Source organism: Monopterus albus, unplaced genomic scaffold (assembly GCF_001952655.1).
Source record: "Monopterus albus unplaced genomic scaffold, M_albus_1.0 scaffold93.1, whole genome shotgun sequence".
Taxonomy (NCBI): Eukaryota; Metazoa; Chordata; class Actinopteri; order Synbranchiformes; family Synbranchidae; genus Monopterus; species Monopterus albus.
Genome location: NW_018127973.1, coordinates 738,098 through 751,328, shown reverse-complemented (window position 1 = coordinate 751,328; position 13,231 = coordinate 738,098). Strand labels below are relative to the sequence as shown.

The 13,231-nt window shown below is 41.1% G+C and overlaps 2 protein-coding genes across 2 annotated transcripts in view; one reads left to right on the top strand and one right to left on the bottom strand.

Annotated features, from left to right (window-relative positions):
* oprd1b (opioid receptor, delta 1b) overlaps nt 1-6,250 on the top strand; it is a 6,711-nt gene extending 461 nt beyond the window's left edge. The window contains exons 2-3 of the mRNA XM_020608530.1: nt 916-1,271; nt 1,471-6,250. Coding sequence (XP_020464186.1) covers nt 916-1,271; nt 1,471-1,991 — 877 coding nt within the window. The 3' untranslated portion in view covers nt 1,992-6,250. The remainder of the gene's footprint in view (nt 1-915; nt 1,272-1,470) is intronic.
* Nucleotides 6,251-10,881: 4,631 nt separating this feature from the next.
* Nucleotides 10,882-13,231, bottom strand: part of rcc1 (regulator of chromosome condensation 1) — a 12,315-nt gene continuing 9,965 nt past the window's right edge. The window contains exons 9-10 of the mRNA XM_020608538.1: nt 11,988-12,140; nt 10,882-11,497 (exon numbers count right to left, since the gene is read on the bottom strand). Coding sequence (XP_020464194.1) covers nt 11,322-11,497; nt 11,988-12,140 — 329 coding nt within the window. The 3' untranslated portion in view covers nt 10,882-11,321. The remainder of the gene's footprint in view (nt 11,498-11,987; nt 12,141-13,231) is intronic.

Below are 13,231 nucleotides of genomic sequence, written 5' to 3'. Positions count from 1 at the left end.
CACACACACACACACACACACCTCCTACACACATGAGAGAAGGGAGGGGATGAAGGGCGGTGTGATCCACTGCTTAGCCTTATAATTACTTCATTGCACCAGTTATCTCTGCTGCTGTAAACTCAGATGAGTAATTTGCACAGAAAATAAGTAGCATGCTGAACCTTCACCTGCAAAACAAAAGCAACGACTGTGGTACTACGTGTTACTAATTCATGTAATTCATGTTTTTTTAATTTCAGAATAATGAAACAAAGTGAATATAAAATACGACGTACTTGCTCTTTTCCTGACAAAGCACTTAGCCTACGTTCAGTGAGCTTAAAACATGGTGTGTAACCTAATCAGTCTCTCTTTTAATACGATAAAAGTAAGAGATCTGTCTTCTTTAATCTTCCTAGAGCACGTTGCCAAAATTTAATTAAATGAGAGCAACTATTGTCATATTATGGACTCATGTGGAGAAATCCATCTTTAAACAGGCAGATCAGGTGGCATGCTGGGTGGTTAAAAAACTATTCTGTGAATCTGAACTCAGCTGATAGTGACTCATTATATGGAAGTGCAGTTTAATGGAGGGTTACAGTCACTTTGGCAGAGCGTTTAGTGTAGGGTCTTAAGAAACTTAAATACAGTATGCAGCTAAAAAGCTATTTTATTAAATCCATATTTTTGAGGGCAAATAGCAAATCTTTATTTGAAAATGGAAATGGTTTGGATCAAACAATAAATTGGCTTCTAACCTTGAAATAGTTTAATGAAAATCATGAGTCAACCACGTGAGGAGAGTTCTTTGCCACACTGCAGTAGGCAGACCTTGAAAAAAATATATTCACTCCTCCAGATAACAACAGCTGCCATCAGCTGTCAGACAGTCAGTTGAAAGTCCTTGGTGCTTTTCGTCCAACCAACCAGGTACACCAAGATGAAGACCGCCACCAACATTTACATCTTCAATCTGGCTCTGGCTGACGCTCTCGCCACCAGCACCCTCCCCTTCCAGAGCGCCAAGTACCTGATGAGCACATGGCCCTTTGGGGAGCTGTTGTGTAAAGTCGTCATTGCCATCGACTATTACAACATGTTCACCAGCATCTTCACACTCACCATGATGAGCGTAGACCGCTACATTGCTGTTTGCCATCCGGTGAGGGCTCTGGACTTCCGCACCCCTGCCAAAGCCAAACTCATCAACGTCTGCATCTGGATCCTGTCCTCTGTCATTGGAGTCCCTGTGATGATCATGGCTGTTACCAAGGTGACAGAAAAAGGTGAGGGGCCTTTATTGTTGGAAATGTACTACCACTGTATAAAAACTTTGCTTCTTCTCACAAGCACCTACAATGGCAAGTGTTGATTTCAGGGAGTAATCATGCCGTAAAAAGAGAATGCATTTGAGCTGGGTTATTAACTTAAATTAGCTTCTCCACATGGCTCTGTGTTAAACTTCTAATTGCTTTATCTCCTCAGGAAACACTGCCTGCACACTCAGATTTCCCAAACCCGACTGGTACTGGGACACAGTGATGAAAATCTGTGTTTTCATCTTTGCCTTTGTGGTACCAGTCCTGGTCATCACCATCTGCTACGGTCTGATGATTCTGCGACTCAAGAGTGTCCGTCTGCTCTCTGGCTCCAAAGAGAAGGACAGGAACCTGCGGCGCATCACCCGCATGGTCCTTGTGGTCGTGACGGCCTTCATCATCTGCTGGACTCCCATCCACATCTTCATCATCGTCCGGACCATGGTGCATGTTGACAACAAGAACCCCCTGGTGATAGCCAGCTGGCACCTGTGCATTGCGCTGGGCTACACCAACAGCAGTCTCAACCCTGTGCTGTACGCCTTCTTGGACGAGAACTTCAAGAGATGCTTGAGGGATTTCTGCCTGCCCCGCCTGGAGCAGAACAGCGTTTACAGATCGCGCAATAGCACACGGGAGCCTGCGTCCATTTGCGCCCCTGCCACAACAGAGAGACCGCCAGCCTGACTAGGCATGGTTCAGTGGACGGGAAGAACGGCTCAAGATGACCTCCCGACTGAGGTCACACAGTTCTCCACCACGGGAATCTAAGTCTGCAGGTATACAGAAGGACTCTGACCTACCATCCACATAAATTATTGATAATCATCTAATGAAACTACTACTGTTTCCCAACAAGATTGTGCGACCGTGTCTGCCTGTGCATAAGGAAACTGATACAAATGTACATATACTCTTGGACAGCGTAAGATCCACAGATCCAAACACAGTCAGTGCAGTCAGATAGCATTTAGGCAGTATTATCTTTTTGCCTGTTCTGGCTCTATTTCAGCACAGTGAAAAATAAATATTAAGTTAAATTCCTGACTTCTTCACATATTAGGGGAACAGTACAGGACTCACAGCCATTTGTGCATATAGTCCCACAGTGATCGGCCAGGACATTCATCCTAAACACATAGACAAGGCCAGGAGGAGTCTTTTTATGGGTATACAGTGGCCAGTGTTAGGCATTACAGTGATTGGTTGAGTCAGTCACCTGACCTCAACGCCACAGATCATGTGTTTCACTTGATGGAGACCAGACTGACTGAGAAAATCCCTATAACAGCGAGAAGTAAAGAAGGCTGCACTACAGGCTCGGCCAAGCATCAATAGGGAAGATACTCCTGTCTGTCCATCACAGATGTCAGCCAATCTGCTAAAGCTAAATGCTACCTACGATGAAGTGCTGAGGTTGGAAACTGGACTTGCTTGATGTTCTTGAAGACCTTTGACCTCCCATCTGAGAAGCTTCTTCAGTTTTGGAGTCGCAGTTATTTAAGTCTCAGGATGAGAGATGAAACATCTTCAGGAACCTCAGGGAAGTCCAGCTGCCATCTTTAGCACTTCAGATATAACATGACCTGGATGACAGAGAATCTCCACACACCTGACTTTATTTAGGTTTATGCTAATTTCCTAGAGGCCAAATAGATAACTACTATTTGTGAGGGGAGGGAAAATGGTTGTAAACATATCACTGGTCACTCCCTTTTTAAGGTGGTTTGACAGACTTGTTATCAAACTGTTGCCTATTTATACATCCAACATTAACATCGTTTAAAGTTGCTTTTCTGGCAACCTGATGAATGTAAGTCAAACATTAATTCAGCTGCCTGCTGCTGCTGAATGGTATGAGAGCAGTGAGAGCGAACCAAAACAGTGACGCTGTGGGCCCAAAGACCAAAACAATAAGCTGAAAGATGCTATAATGCTGCATAGAATTGAGACAGATTATAAATCTTTGTAGGTTATCACTACAAAGGACTACTTCAACATTAATGTTGTTATATAAATATTTTCAAAGCAGCTTTAAGGCTAAATTTGTTTTAAGGCTTTCTGACTGTACATCTATGTCGACTGGTTATATTGTCACTCAGTCTCACTGAGGAAATGACAATCAGATAATATGAATGTTTTAGCTGCCTGAGATTTTATGTTCATTGTCTCTGTGATATTTAAATTAGAAGTTGTATCCAATTTCATGCTCATTCTTGTAATGGTAAGAGGGGAAATAATTACAAATGAAGACCACACACATAATTAAGAACAATTTTAAAGATGGTGAAGTTCTATGTAACTGCATGTTTCAGTGTCATCTTTTCCCACTTTTATTGGACAAACAGATCATGAAAGATGCTTGTCAAACACGCTTTACATAACATGAAAAGCAGCCACAATGGCACTTCCGCCATATATTCAACATGAACTTCAGAGTCCAGCTGACCTGCTGTGTGCACTCCTCTAGGGATAAGGCTGCTCTGTCTTTTTGCACAATGAAAATATGCTGACAGTACACCAAGAAGCTGAGGAGGGAAGAGTGGCACTGCTGTTCAAGTCATAGTAAGTTGACTGGATTGTCTCAAACTGGCACGGAGGCGAGTCAAACGCATTAGCAAGCAACAAGAAGTCTCCAATATATATTACAGCTAATGGACAGTTTTCCACTGGTGATTGCTGGACAGCTGCAGCAGGAGATTTGGGCAGTGAGAAGACTTTTTCTGCACATTTGAGAGAACAATCAACCCAATGCCTCTTATTTTGCCACTGCAACAATGTGGATTTGTTCAAAAAAGGCATCGATATACCAAGTGTAAAGATAGTATAGTTCTGTAGCTAAATTAAGTGATAATGTGATTTATTTTGTGCTGTCATGCTACTGTAACATAAAGCTTCACTTGTAACCAATTAGTAAAATCAAATGTTATTTAGCTACACTATATATTTACTCTAAGTGCTATAAATGTTGACAAAATTCTAAATAATCAAAAAAATTTAAAAAATATTCCTGCCTCCTCTCTGGAATGCTGCCATCACTATTAGAACAGCATTTCTATATGCTTTCCGCAGTGTGGCTGACATGTTCATTGGAATATGTACCTTAATGCTTCAGCTTTTTTTGGCAAAACATGAATTGTTTTATAGAGAAAAAGGCTTGATCTTTTTCAATTTTTTTGCATTTTATGTTTCAGTAGAAACTGCATACAAAATACCTTATTGTATTGATGAACAGACCCTGCTGTGGTAGTGGGTCACGTGACTCATGTAGCTTCAGATACAGTGGGATTTATCAGCAAATTACTGCTTTCAAACTAATTCTGTGTTGTTGCTGTAGGTAGCTCAGCTAATTTAGCTAGTTAGCTTGGCACCTAATCATTAAAGTAACCCAGTATTTGAGGGAGACGGTCAAAAAGGTTGTAAAATGTGTTTTGACATGTCGCTAACTTAAAATGTCACAAGTATAATTACTGCTTTTGGTTTCAGCTTCTTACTTTGGACAATAGCAGCCAAGTCAGTGTAACTCTTCAGCACTAATGTTTGGAATTATTCAACGTTCCCATGATCCTCTGTTTCTGTAAAAAAAAGAATTTGTGTGTGTGGGGGGGGTCCTTATAGAGACAATGGAGATGTTATCACTCTCCTTCTTAATCCACTCTGGTTTTGACCATTTTCAATACAGATTCAATGTTTTTTTCTGGTTATTGTAATACAGATTTTATTAACACTATACTCTGTAAATGCCAGTGAGACCTCAGAGGAGTTACAGATGTAATTAGTTGGTATGATGAGGTATGGATTACTGATTAGGTTATTGTTAACAGGGCCCATGGGCCCCTGGTAGGTGGATATGACATATCTATAGTGTGTGGGTATAGCACAAGCACAAGCTGTTGTAAGTCAGGGATGATACTGTGGTTTCTGGACACCAGACGTTCTTGAGAATGGACCCATTTTATAATGTATCAGTGAGAAGATAAGGCTGGTGATAGTTTACATTTTTGTAATTGTCAACAAATCCTATGAAATGACCCAAAACATATTGCTTTATTTCTGGATAGTTTACAAATTTCTCAACCAGTGTGTGGCTTGCAGCTATTAAGTTCACCGATTCCTACTGAAAATCTTTAAAAATTAGTCACAAATACACACTTTTAAAAATATTTTAAGTTTTACAATTTCTTTACAGCCGATTGGGAGGTAGAATTTTCTTTTACATTTGTCACTCAAACAGGAGTAAACTGTATATTTCTTGGGGACTATTTCCAGCAGTGGATTTGATGCTCTATTAAGCATTTAAAGCAGCAGGACGGTGCGGGTGGGATCGACTCAGAATAAACCACATAGCCCATGTTCTTAATAATGAAGAAACATGTTACCCATACACAGTGTGGCTCACTGCTGTGCGTTAAATAATTTTAGGACAGTAAGGGAGCTCTGTGCTAGAGAAAAATCTATTTAATAGGCTCTAGCTACACTTGTTAGCAGAATCAGCTCATTGCTGGCTTTTGCCTTTTCATACAGTTTGTTGGTGATAAGACAAACATAGAACATCACCAGCCGTATCCTCTAATTGTTTAAAATGGCACAAGTTCAAAACCTTGTTTGGCACAAATTCATATTTCCACTTCATTTAAAGCTTTGTATTCTCATCTTGTTTAAAAAAGGAATACAATAAACTGCTGTACTCTCTTTTGGTAATATTTTTTTCTGTTGAATGAGGACTGCTAACTCAACTGCACAGGTCACAGCTGTAGTACAAGTTAAGTACAAACAGTCATGATTGGGTGATACCTGGTGTGACATTATTACAGATACAGTTAATTACTGTACTGTAATATCTAAAGGAGACATGCCGGTGAGGCCTAAAAATGTGTAGAAACTGACAAATACTTGGCTCTTTTTTGTATTACGGTCAATGGATTGTGCTGTATGTTAAAAAATGGTCTTTCTTTTCATTTCTTGCACATATTAAAGGGCTAAAATCACTGTCTGCTGAAAGACTGATGATGTCTCAGAGGACAGAAGTCGTGATTAGAAGGCATCGGCCTCCTGCATTTCACTTTCAGACTCTTGTCCAAATTGAAAGCTCTCACTCAAATCTAAATTATCAGAAGCTCCTATGCAAGAAATCCTACAGCTCTCATCATCTGTGCTACAGTGCAGAACATAGTGGCTTCCCTGTATACATGGCTCTGCTAATATGTTCACTGTATAAAAGACAAATGCAAAAACAGCAAAGTGAAAAATGCAGTCTCGCTATGAGCAGGTTCCTACATCTTCTGATCCCAACTAATGACTGCTTGTGAAATTAACAGAGGAAAACTGAGAATATAGGGAATCTTGATGCCACGTTCAGAACAGCTCTGTTTTGCAACACCAGACTTTTCTTGCAAGCATCTAAAACTCACAGCATCCAGCAGCTTCAAGTAAAAAATCCTCTTCTGTCTCTCTTATTATGTAACTTCCCCCGCTCCTTCATTTCAGAGGGAGACTATGTGCAGAGAACTATGTAAGTGAGGGACATAATTTGCTTTTTGCCTCACTGTGAAGACAGATTTGTTGCTTGGCCTGATGGAACACAGGTGTCTTGCTTGAACAGAAGCACATGTTGTGCTCCATTACACCACAATATTTCATTCGTGTAAATCTTTCAATGCAACAATAGACATGTAAGATGAGACTCTTCACACAATGCAGCATCTTGGCTGGCGATGACTGAAACACTGAATCATAACCATATAACCCAAACTAAAGATATACCCAAAAGGAATCGGTTATTGATGTGATGATCATGTGAACATTTTGGTAAAGGATTTGGTTATTCGGTTGGCTGATTTGTATGATAGATGCCTGTTTTGGACAAATCGTCAAAACTCCAATTTACCCGAGGTCGTCACAAAATGCCAGAGGTGCAAAAATGCAAAAAGTGCTGAAGCAGTTTTTCTTAATGTTTCACAAAGCACCGAACACTTGGGTATTCCCTGCTCCCTGCTAAGGAGCTGAGAGGGATTTAAACTGGTTGCCATCTGCCAGCTGAGTCACAGGGGATTGTATGCAAATTACTGGAGTGGTGAGGAGCCTACACGTTACTGTACTTTGTAAAAATGAAGAAGAATGTAGAAATGAACTTACCAGACCTCTGTAGATGGCTCCTCATCTCTACTTAGAGCTAGAGGCTCAAGGACTCAGTAGCTGTCTACCAGCATAACGCATCTGAATTGTCTGCAGGGGAGCTGCATTGTGGATAAAGCGGCACCAGATTCTGAAAAGGAAGAAGAATGCATGAAATAAAAACATTAAATCTGTTTCAAATGCCTAATTTTCCTACAATATAATAGGACTACAATGCTACATTTCTCATAAAAACCCTGATAGAAAGACAGAACTGTTGTTCTTCGCATTTTGCAAAGTACAGCTTTAGGAACCACGGCACAGGATAAAATTGTCTGTTTCAAGTAATCATTTATGCAACAACACTGGAAATAAAGACTATCCTACCTTCAGCCCAAATAAGTGGGTGTTCAGACTGATTGTGGTAAAACAACTCCCTGCTGTGGTTTTATACCAGGGGCAGTGTTGACTGGGAGGTTAGGGGTTGCAGGGGGAGTTTTGTATGTGCGTACAATACAGCCACATTGCTTCAAGTTGACATAAGTGGCTTCATTCATGTTTTCAACCTGGGAGTTTCTGTTGTGTTTTGGTTAGCCATGCTGCTAACATAGCCTACTCTACATTAACACAAATTTCTAACAGCAGTGTGTCAGCATTGATAGATAAAAACACCTTTTAATCTCCAGTACCCTAATGAAAACACATGGCATGTCATTATGGTGCGTTTGTAAATGTGACCCAAATTCAAGAATGAATAGCAGTGGATGCTTATGCTAACAAGCTAAACAAAAGAGTCTTCTTCCCCTGGGCATCCACATTTCGACCATTCCCCTTACGTGACTGCTCAATGCAGCTCCTTTGCCGGACATCACCATCCAGTGAGGCAAAAGTTGATCCACATCCAACTTTTTTTGCCACATGGGGCGGCCGTTTTGCCAGAGCCCCCTCCAATGCTGATGAACACAATCCCACATTTTCTCCAAGTAAACCATTCTCCAATAGAGCTTTCATGAGGCTAAGGCCGAACAATATCTACACTACCATGGCAACAGCTGTGTATTTCAAACCTTTAATACTACATAGCTCCTGAAGAGCAGTGTTTACTTTATGTCAGATTTATCCAGACACAGTCACAACATTGCCAAGAATTGTGTTTGAAAGGGTGTGTAATATCCTCTCAAGCTACAGAGCAGAATATCTCAGAGAAATGAGCCTCCATATAGTGTCTGTTAATTTCCAATTGCAAGCTATTACTGCACCATGTTTTATGGCTTATATGGTGAAAGAAGAGTGGGATGGATGCTTCTCACTCAAACACAGACAATCTGCTTTTCAAGACAGTAATGATAGGAAATTGCAAATGGATGTTAAGTGTTTGTGTTTTGTGGGTAATATGTTGTGTTTGAAGCTGTAATTTCAGAATCCATCTCATATTCTGTACATCTTTCCACATATGATTTAATAGTGAGCCTTTTTCATCCAAAATTGGTCATTTCTCTGTGTGAGTATGAAGGGACCACAGCTTCCTGCTGTGCAATACTCAACAGGTTCACACTATGATGAAAACAGTCCTGAGTAAAGTCTCTCCAGAACATACAAATCACCACAAAACTCTGGATGTCTTGATTAAGACATATTTGAGAAAAAGAACGCAGCAGGGTGATTCACAGGCAGCCACATCCCAATCAAGGCTGAGCTAACTAATGCAAAATGTGATCTACTGTAAGGTTATAATTTTAATATCATGGTGCTGCTCTTCATGAATGCATCATACCGCCTAGTCACCGGGCTACAGATGTGCAGTGTCACCAAAACCAAAGCTTATCAAAGCCTCATGCACAGCCCCGGTGGAGCCGCCAGCAACTGCATTTAATTTCTCTGCATTATTAGAGTGAAAGTATGGCAGTGCAGGTGCCTGAGTCTCCTCGGTCTCCTCTGTGATTAGTTTAAGGAGAGGAAGATTGTGTTGTGAAATACCCTGTAACAGGAATTAATCACAGGATGCCATCACTGAATTCCTCTATGGAAGGCTCTCTTTGTGCTGTGAATGGATGAGAAGTTTGTAGAGCTTAGATTAGATTTTGAATGTTCCAAAGCTGTTAACAGATGTCACAAGTCCTATTTACCTGTCTCCAAAAGAATTAAGGTTTTTCTTTTTGTGGTTTGAAAGTCCTGAAGGTGAAGAACCAAAAAGGCAACCATGTAACAACTACATGTTCACATTTTAATAAAACATTTAATATGGTCCTGAATTTCATTAAACTGTGCACAAAAAACAAACACAGGAGATGAACGTAAGGTGCACGTCTAAAAGGTCATTTAATTAGCATCATCACTCCCAAGAAATAGCTTGCATAATATGAGTGAATATTTTACTCAGTTTGATATTTTTCAAGAACCGTGTGCTCTGGGAACACTTCTTAAAACCATTTGTAGAAAGCTGCATTTCTTTGATGGCACAGAACCACTTCACATTCAAGAGTTTACACCCAATTTGCAAATGAAATGAGAACAGTTAAGAGCAACCATCAATCTTTTCTTTTTTCCAACTTAAGAGCCCCTATACATTCATTACCAACAAACAATGATCAGTGCCTCCAAATGTATTCCTGACATTTTATCTTTGTCGCAGAACCAACAGGGATACAAAACAAATAAGAGGAGAGGATCACTCTGGTCAATTACCTGCTTATGAAAGAGCCGAGCATTATAAAGCTTTTTACAAGATTCAGAGCTCATACTTCACGTCTCTCGGTCAGATGAAAGCAAGAGGAGCAGCAAGTGCATTTCACTCCAGATAAAACACAGCATGCAGCTTTGCTATTATGCACTGTTACCACTATTTGCATCTTTAAGTGTTTATTTTACACGGCTCTGCATACATATTCATGACTCAACGGAACGTGCTGTTTGCACCCACAATAGACTGACGGTGCCTATATGTTAGAAAGGCTGACTTTTTTAAAATATCATGACATCTCCAGCACTGTAAAACAAGTAAGCATGGTCAAAACAGCTCCTTTTATTCTCTGAAATGAAATTAACTACTTTTTGTTGTAGTTAACGCGTATGAACAAACACCTTCTAGGATTGGCTGAAGCATCAAATCTCATTGGAACACAGTGCATGTTGTTTGAGGGTCACTTTTCTTCTTTTCCAAACATGGTGTTTGCACATTACCAGAATCTCTAGCTACTGCACAGCTTGGCAGGCAAATACAAATTTTAATTATCGTTTTAACTTCTAACTACTTTGCCGATTATTCAGTTGTCTGTGTAAATAAAGTTGAAAGTGACACTTTCAAATTGCTTGTGTCTGACCAGCTATCGAAACCAAAAGACTCTCGGCTTATTAAAGAGAAGCAGCACATCCTCATACATGAGGAGCTCCACCCAGCAAATGTTTGAGTCAGTTTCAAAACAAAAATACCAAATAATTGGGTATCAAAAAGCAGAAGGCTAAAAACTTAAAATGTTTTTTTATTTTCAGATGGGAAACGCAACAAAACGTAGGATACAGTATGAAAATCATTAAAAGGTTTGCACTCACTTCCTTTATATACATGCAATCAGTCCCAATCACAAACATCACATATACCATCCTACAGTCATACTAATGACTTGATGAAAACAATTCAAAGGGAACATCAAAAACTAGATTTAAAAAAATAGTCTCTCATTTGTCATGATCTACGAACATCCAGGAAAATTTTCCCCATCTTAAGAAGAGTTCTCATAAAAGGCTCTGAATCTCTCCTCCTACTTTCACCTCTCACAATCCTTCAGCTCAGCACAGGAAGGCAAAAATAGATGAACCCCTTTACCACATTTCAGCACCATGAACAAGGCCTCACCTTGAAAGAGGTCAAAAGGCCCCCCCATCACTCTCTGCCTGACATGAACATCAGCTCTCCTGCTTGTCTTTGACTAAAAGGACTGTGTGCTGCCCTCCACTGGACACCATCAGTACTGTACGGTTCTCCAGCTGATTTCCAGTCATCCTCATTGGGCTCCACTCATCCTCCTCTTCTCCTGTGCCAAGCTGGAGGTTGGTGCCCATGCCCCAAGCATACACAGACCCTGTAGAAAGCATAACCAACAGTAAAAGGGGTAAGTACTGTGTTTAATCCCCACTTAGCTCACTGAACAGGGACAAATGAACTCGTCACAGCCTGGAAACACAATGCAGTGGAGAGAAACTGGGATATTTGCTGTACATGCAGCTATACTCTGAAGGACTGAGTATAGGACTACAGGAGTGATTTCCTGACAAAATACATTCAAGTGAATGATGACCCTCTAAAAACCAAAGGCAGAACAGGTGTGACTTTGATACACATCTAATGTCTAATCTTTTTGACCATAATGCTGACACTTTCCTTAACCACAGAAATTATCAATAAACACTCAGTGGACTCATAGGTTGCTCTAGAAGGCAGTGATTGACTACTGACTTTATTGGTTAGGTAGGAGGACTTGTTGCAGTCCACTGCTTTAAAGGCAGTAGCATATACCACTCTTATGAAAAATTGGTCACTCCATCTTTGGCTGCATTTGCTTTGTTTGTCACCTTGTCTGGTGACAGCGTAGCTGACAGACGCCCCACATGCCACTCGACTGGCTGGCTCCATCCCCGTTACATGTTTGGGCTCACTCGTCTCTTCAGCACCTTGGCCCAGACCAAGGCGACCATAATCCGCTCGGCCCAAGCTGTATACCTGCCCTAAAAGATGAGGAAGAAAGAGACTCATTTGGTGTTTGCCTAGTCAGCACAGGTTAGAAACAACTACCTGGCTCCTTGGTGTCACTTTCTTGTCAGTGGTTTCCAGCGAAATGAACAAAATACATACTGACCACTGCAATCTCAGGAAAAGCCTAAACTGTATCAGTTTGTTTTTCATGCTAGAGGAAACAAAACACTGGACCAATGTTACAGTAACATTAGAAATGCTTTCTCAGCTGAACCTAAGCCTCATTTTGGTAGATCTGACCACCTAGCAATCCGGCTCAAACCTGCTTACACCAAACGACTCAAGGTGAAACCAGTCTCAGTGAGAACTGTTAACATCTGGAATGACTGTGCACAGGACAACCTGCAGAGCTGTCTAGAGGCCACAGACTGGAACATCTTCAAAGGGGCCACAGACGACATCCATGAATATGCAGAGACTGTGAGTGACTACATCAGCTGGTGCACATCCATATGCGCACCAGCTAGAACGGTGCGTGTTTTCCCCAACCAAAAACCATGGTTTAATAGGGATATAAAACAGGAAATCAGGAAGAGACGAGAGGAGGTGACCAAGTGAAGTACAGGAAAGCCCGGTACGAGCTACAGAAGTCCATCAGAGCTGCAAAGAGGGCATACTTCCAAAAACTGGAGAGCTACTGTATGAATAACAACATGTGTCACGCAGTATGTGGCAGAGAATCCAGGCAGTCACAAACTACAGGAACAAATCAACAAATACAACCCCCCAGGACGCCACCCTCCCGGACAGCCTCAACAACTTCTATGCAAGGTTTGACAGTTTGAACACAGACACCCCCTCAAAATCCCCCTGCATCCTGAGGGACACTGCTTTTCAGGTGGCACACATACAGGTCCTGAAGGCCCTGAGACAGGTAAACCCCCATAAGGCGGCGGGACCAGACGGTGTCCCCCCTAGAGTGTTGAGAGCCTGTGGGGATCAACTAGCTAGTGTGTATACAGACATCTTCAACCTGTCTGTTCTTCGGATTTTCAACAACCATGCTAACTCTGAGAGACAAAGCAGTCCAAGTAACTTCAAAACAGTGCTGATTTATTCAATG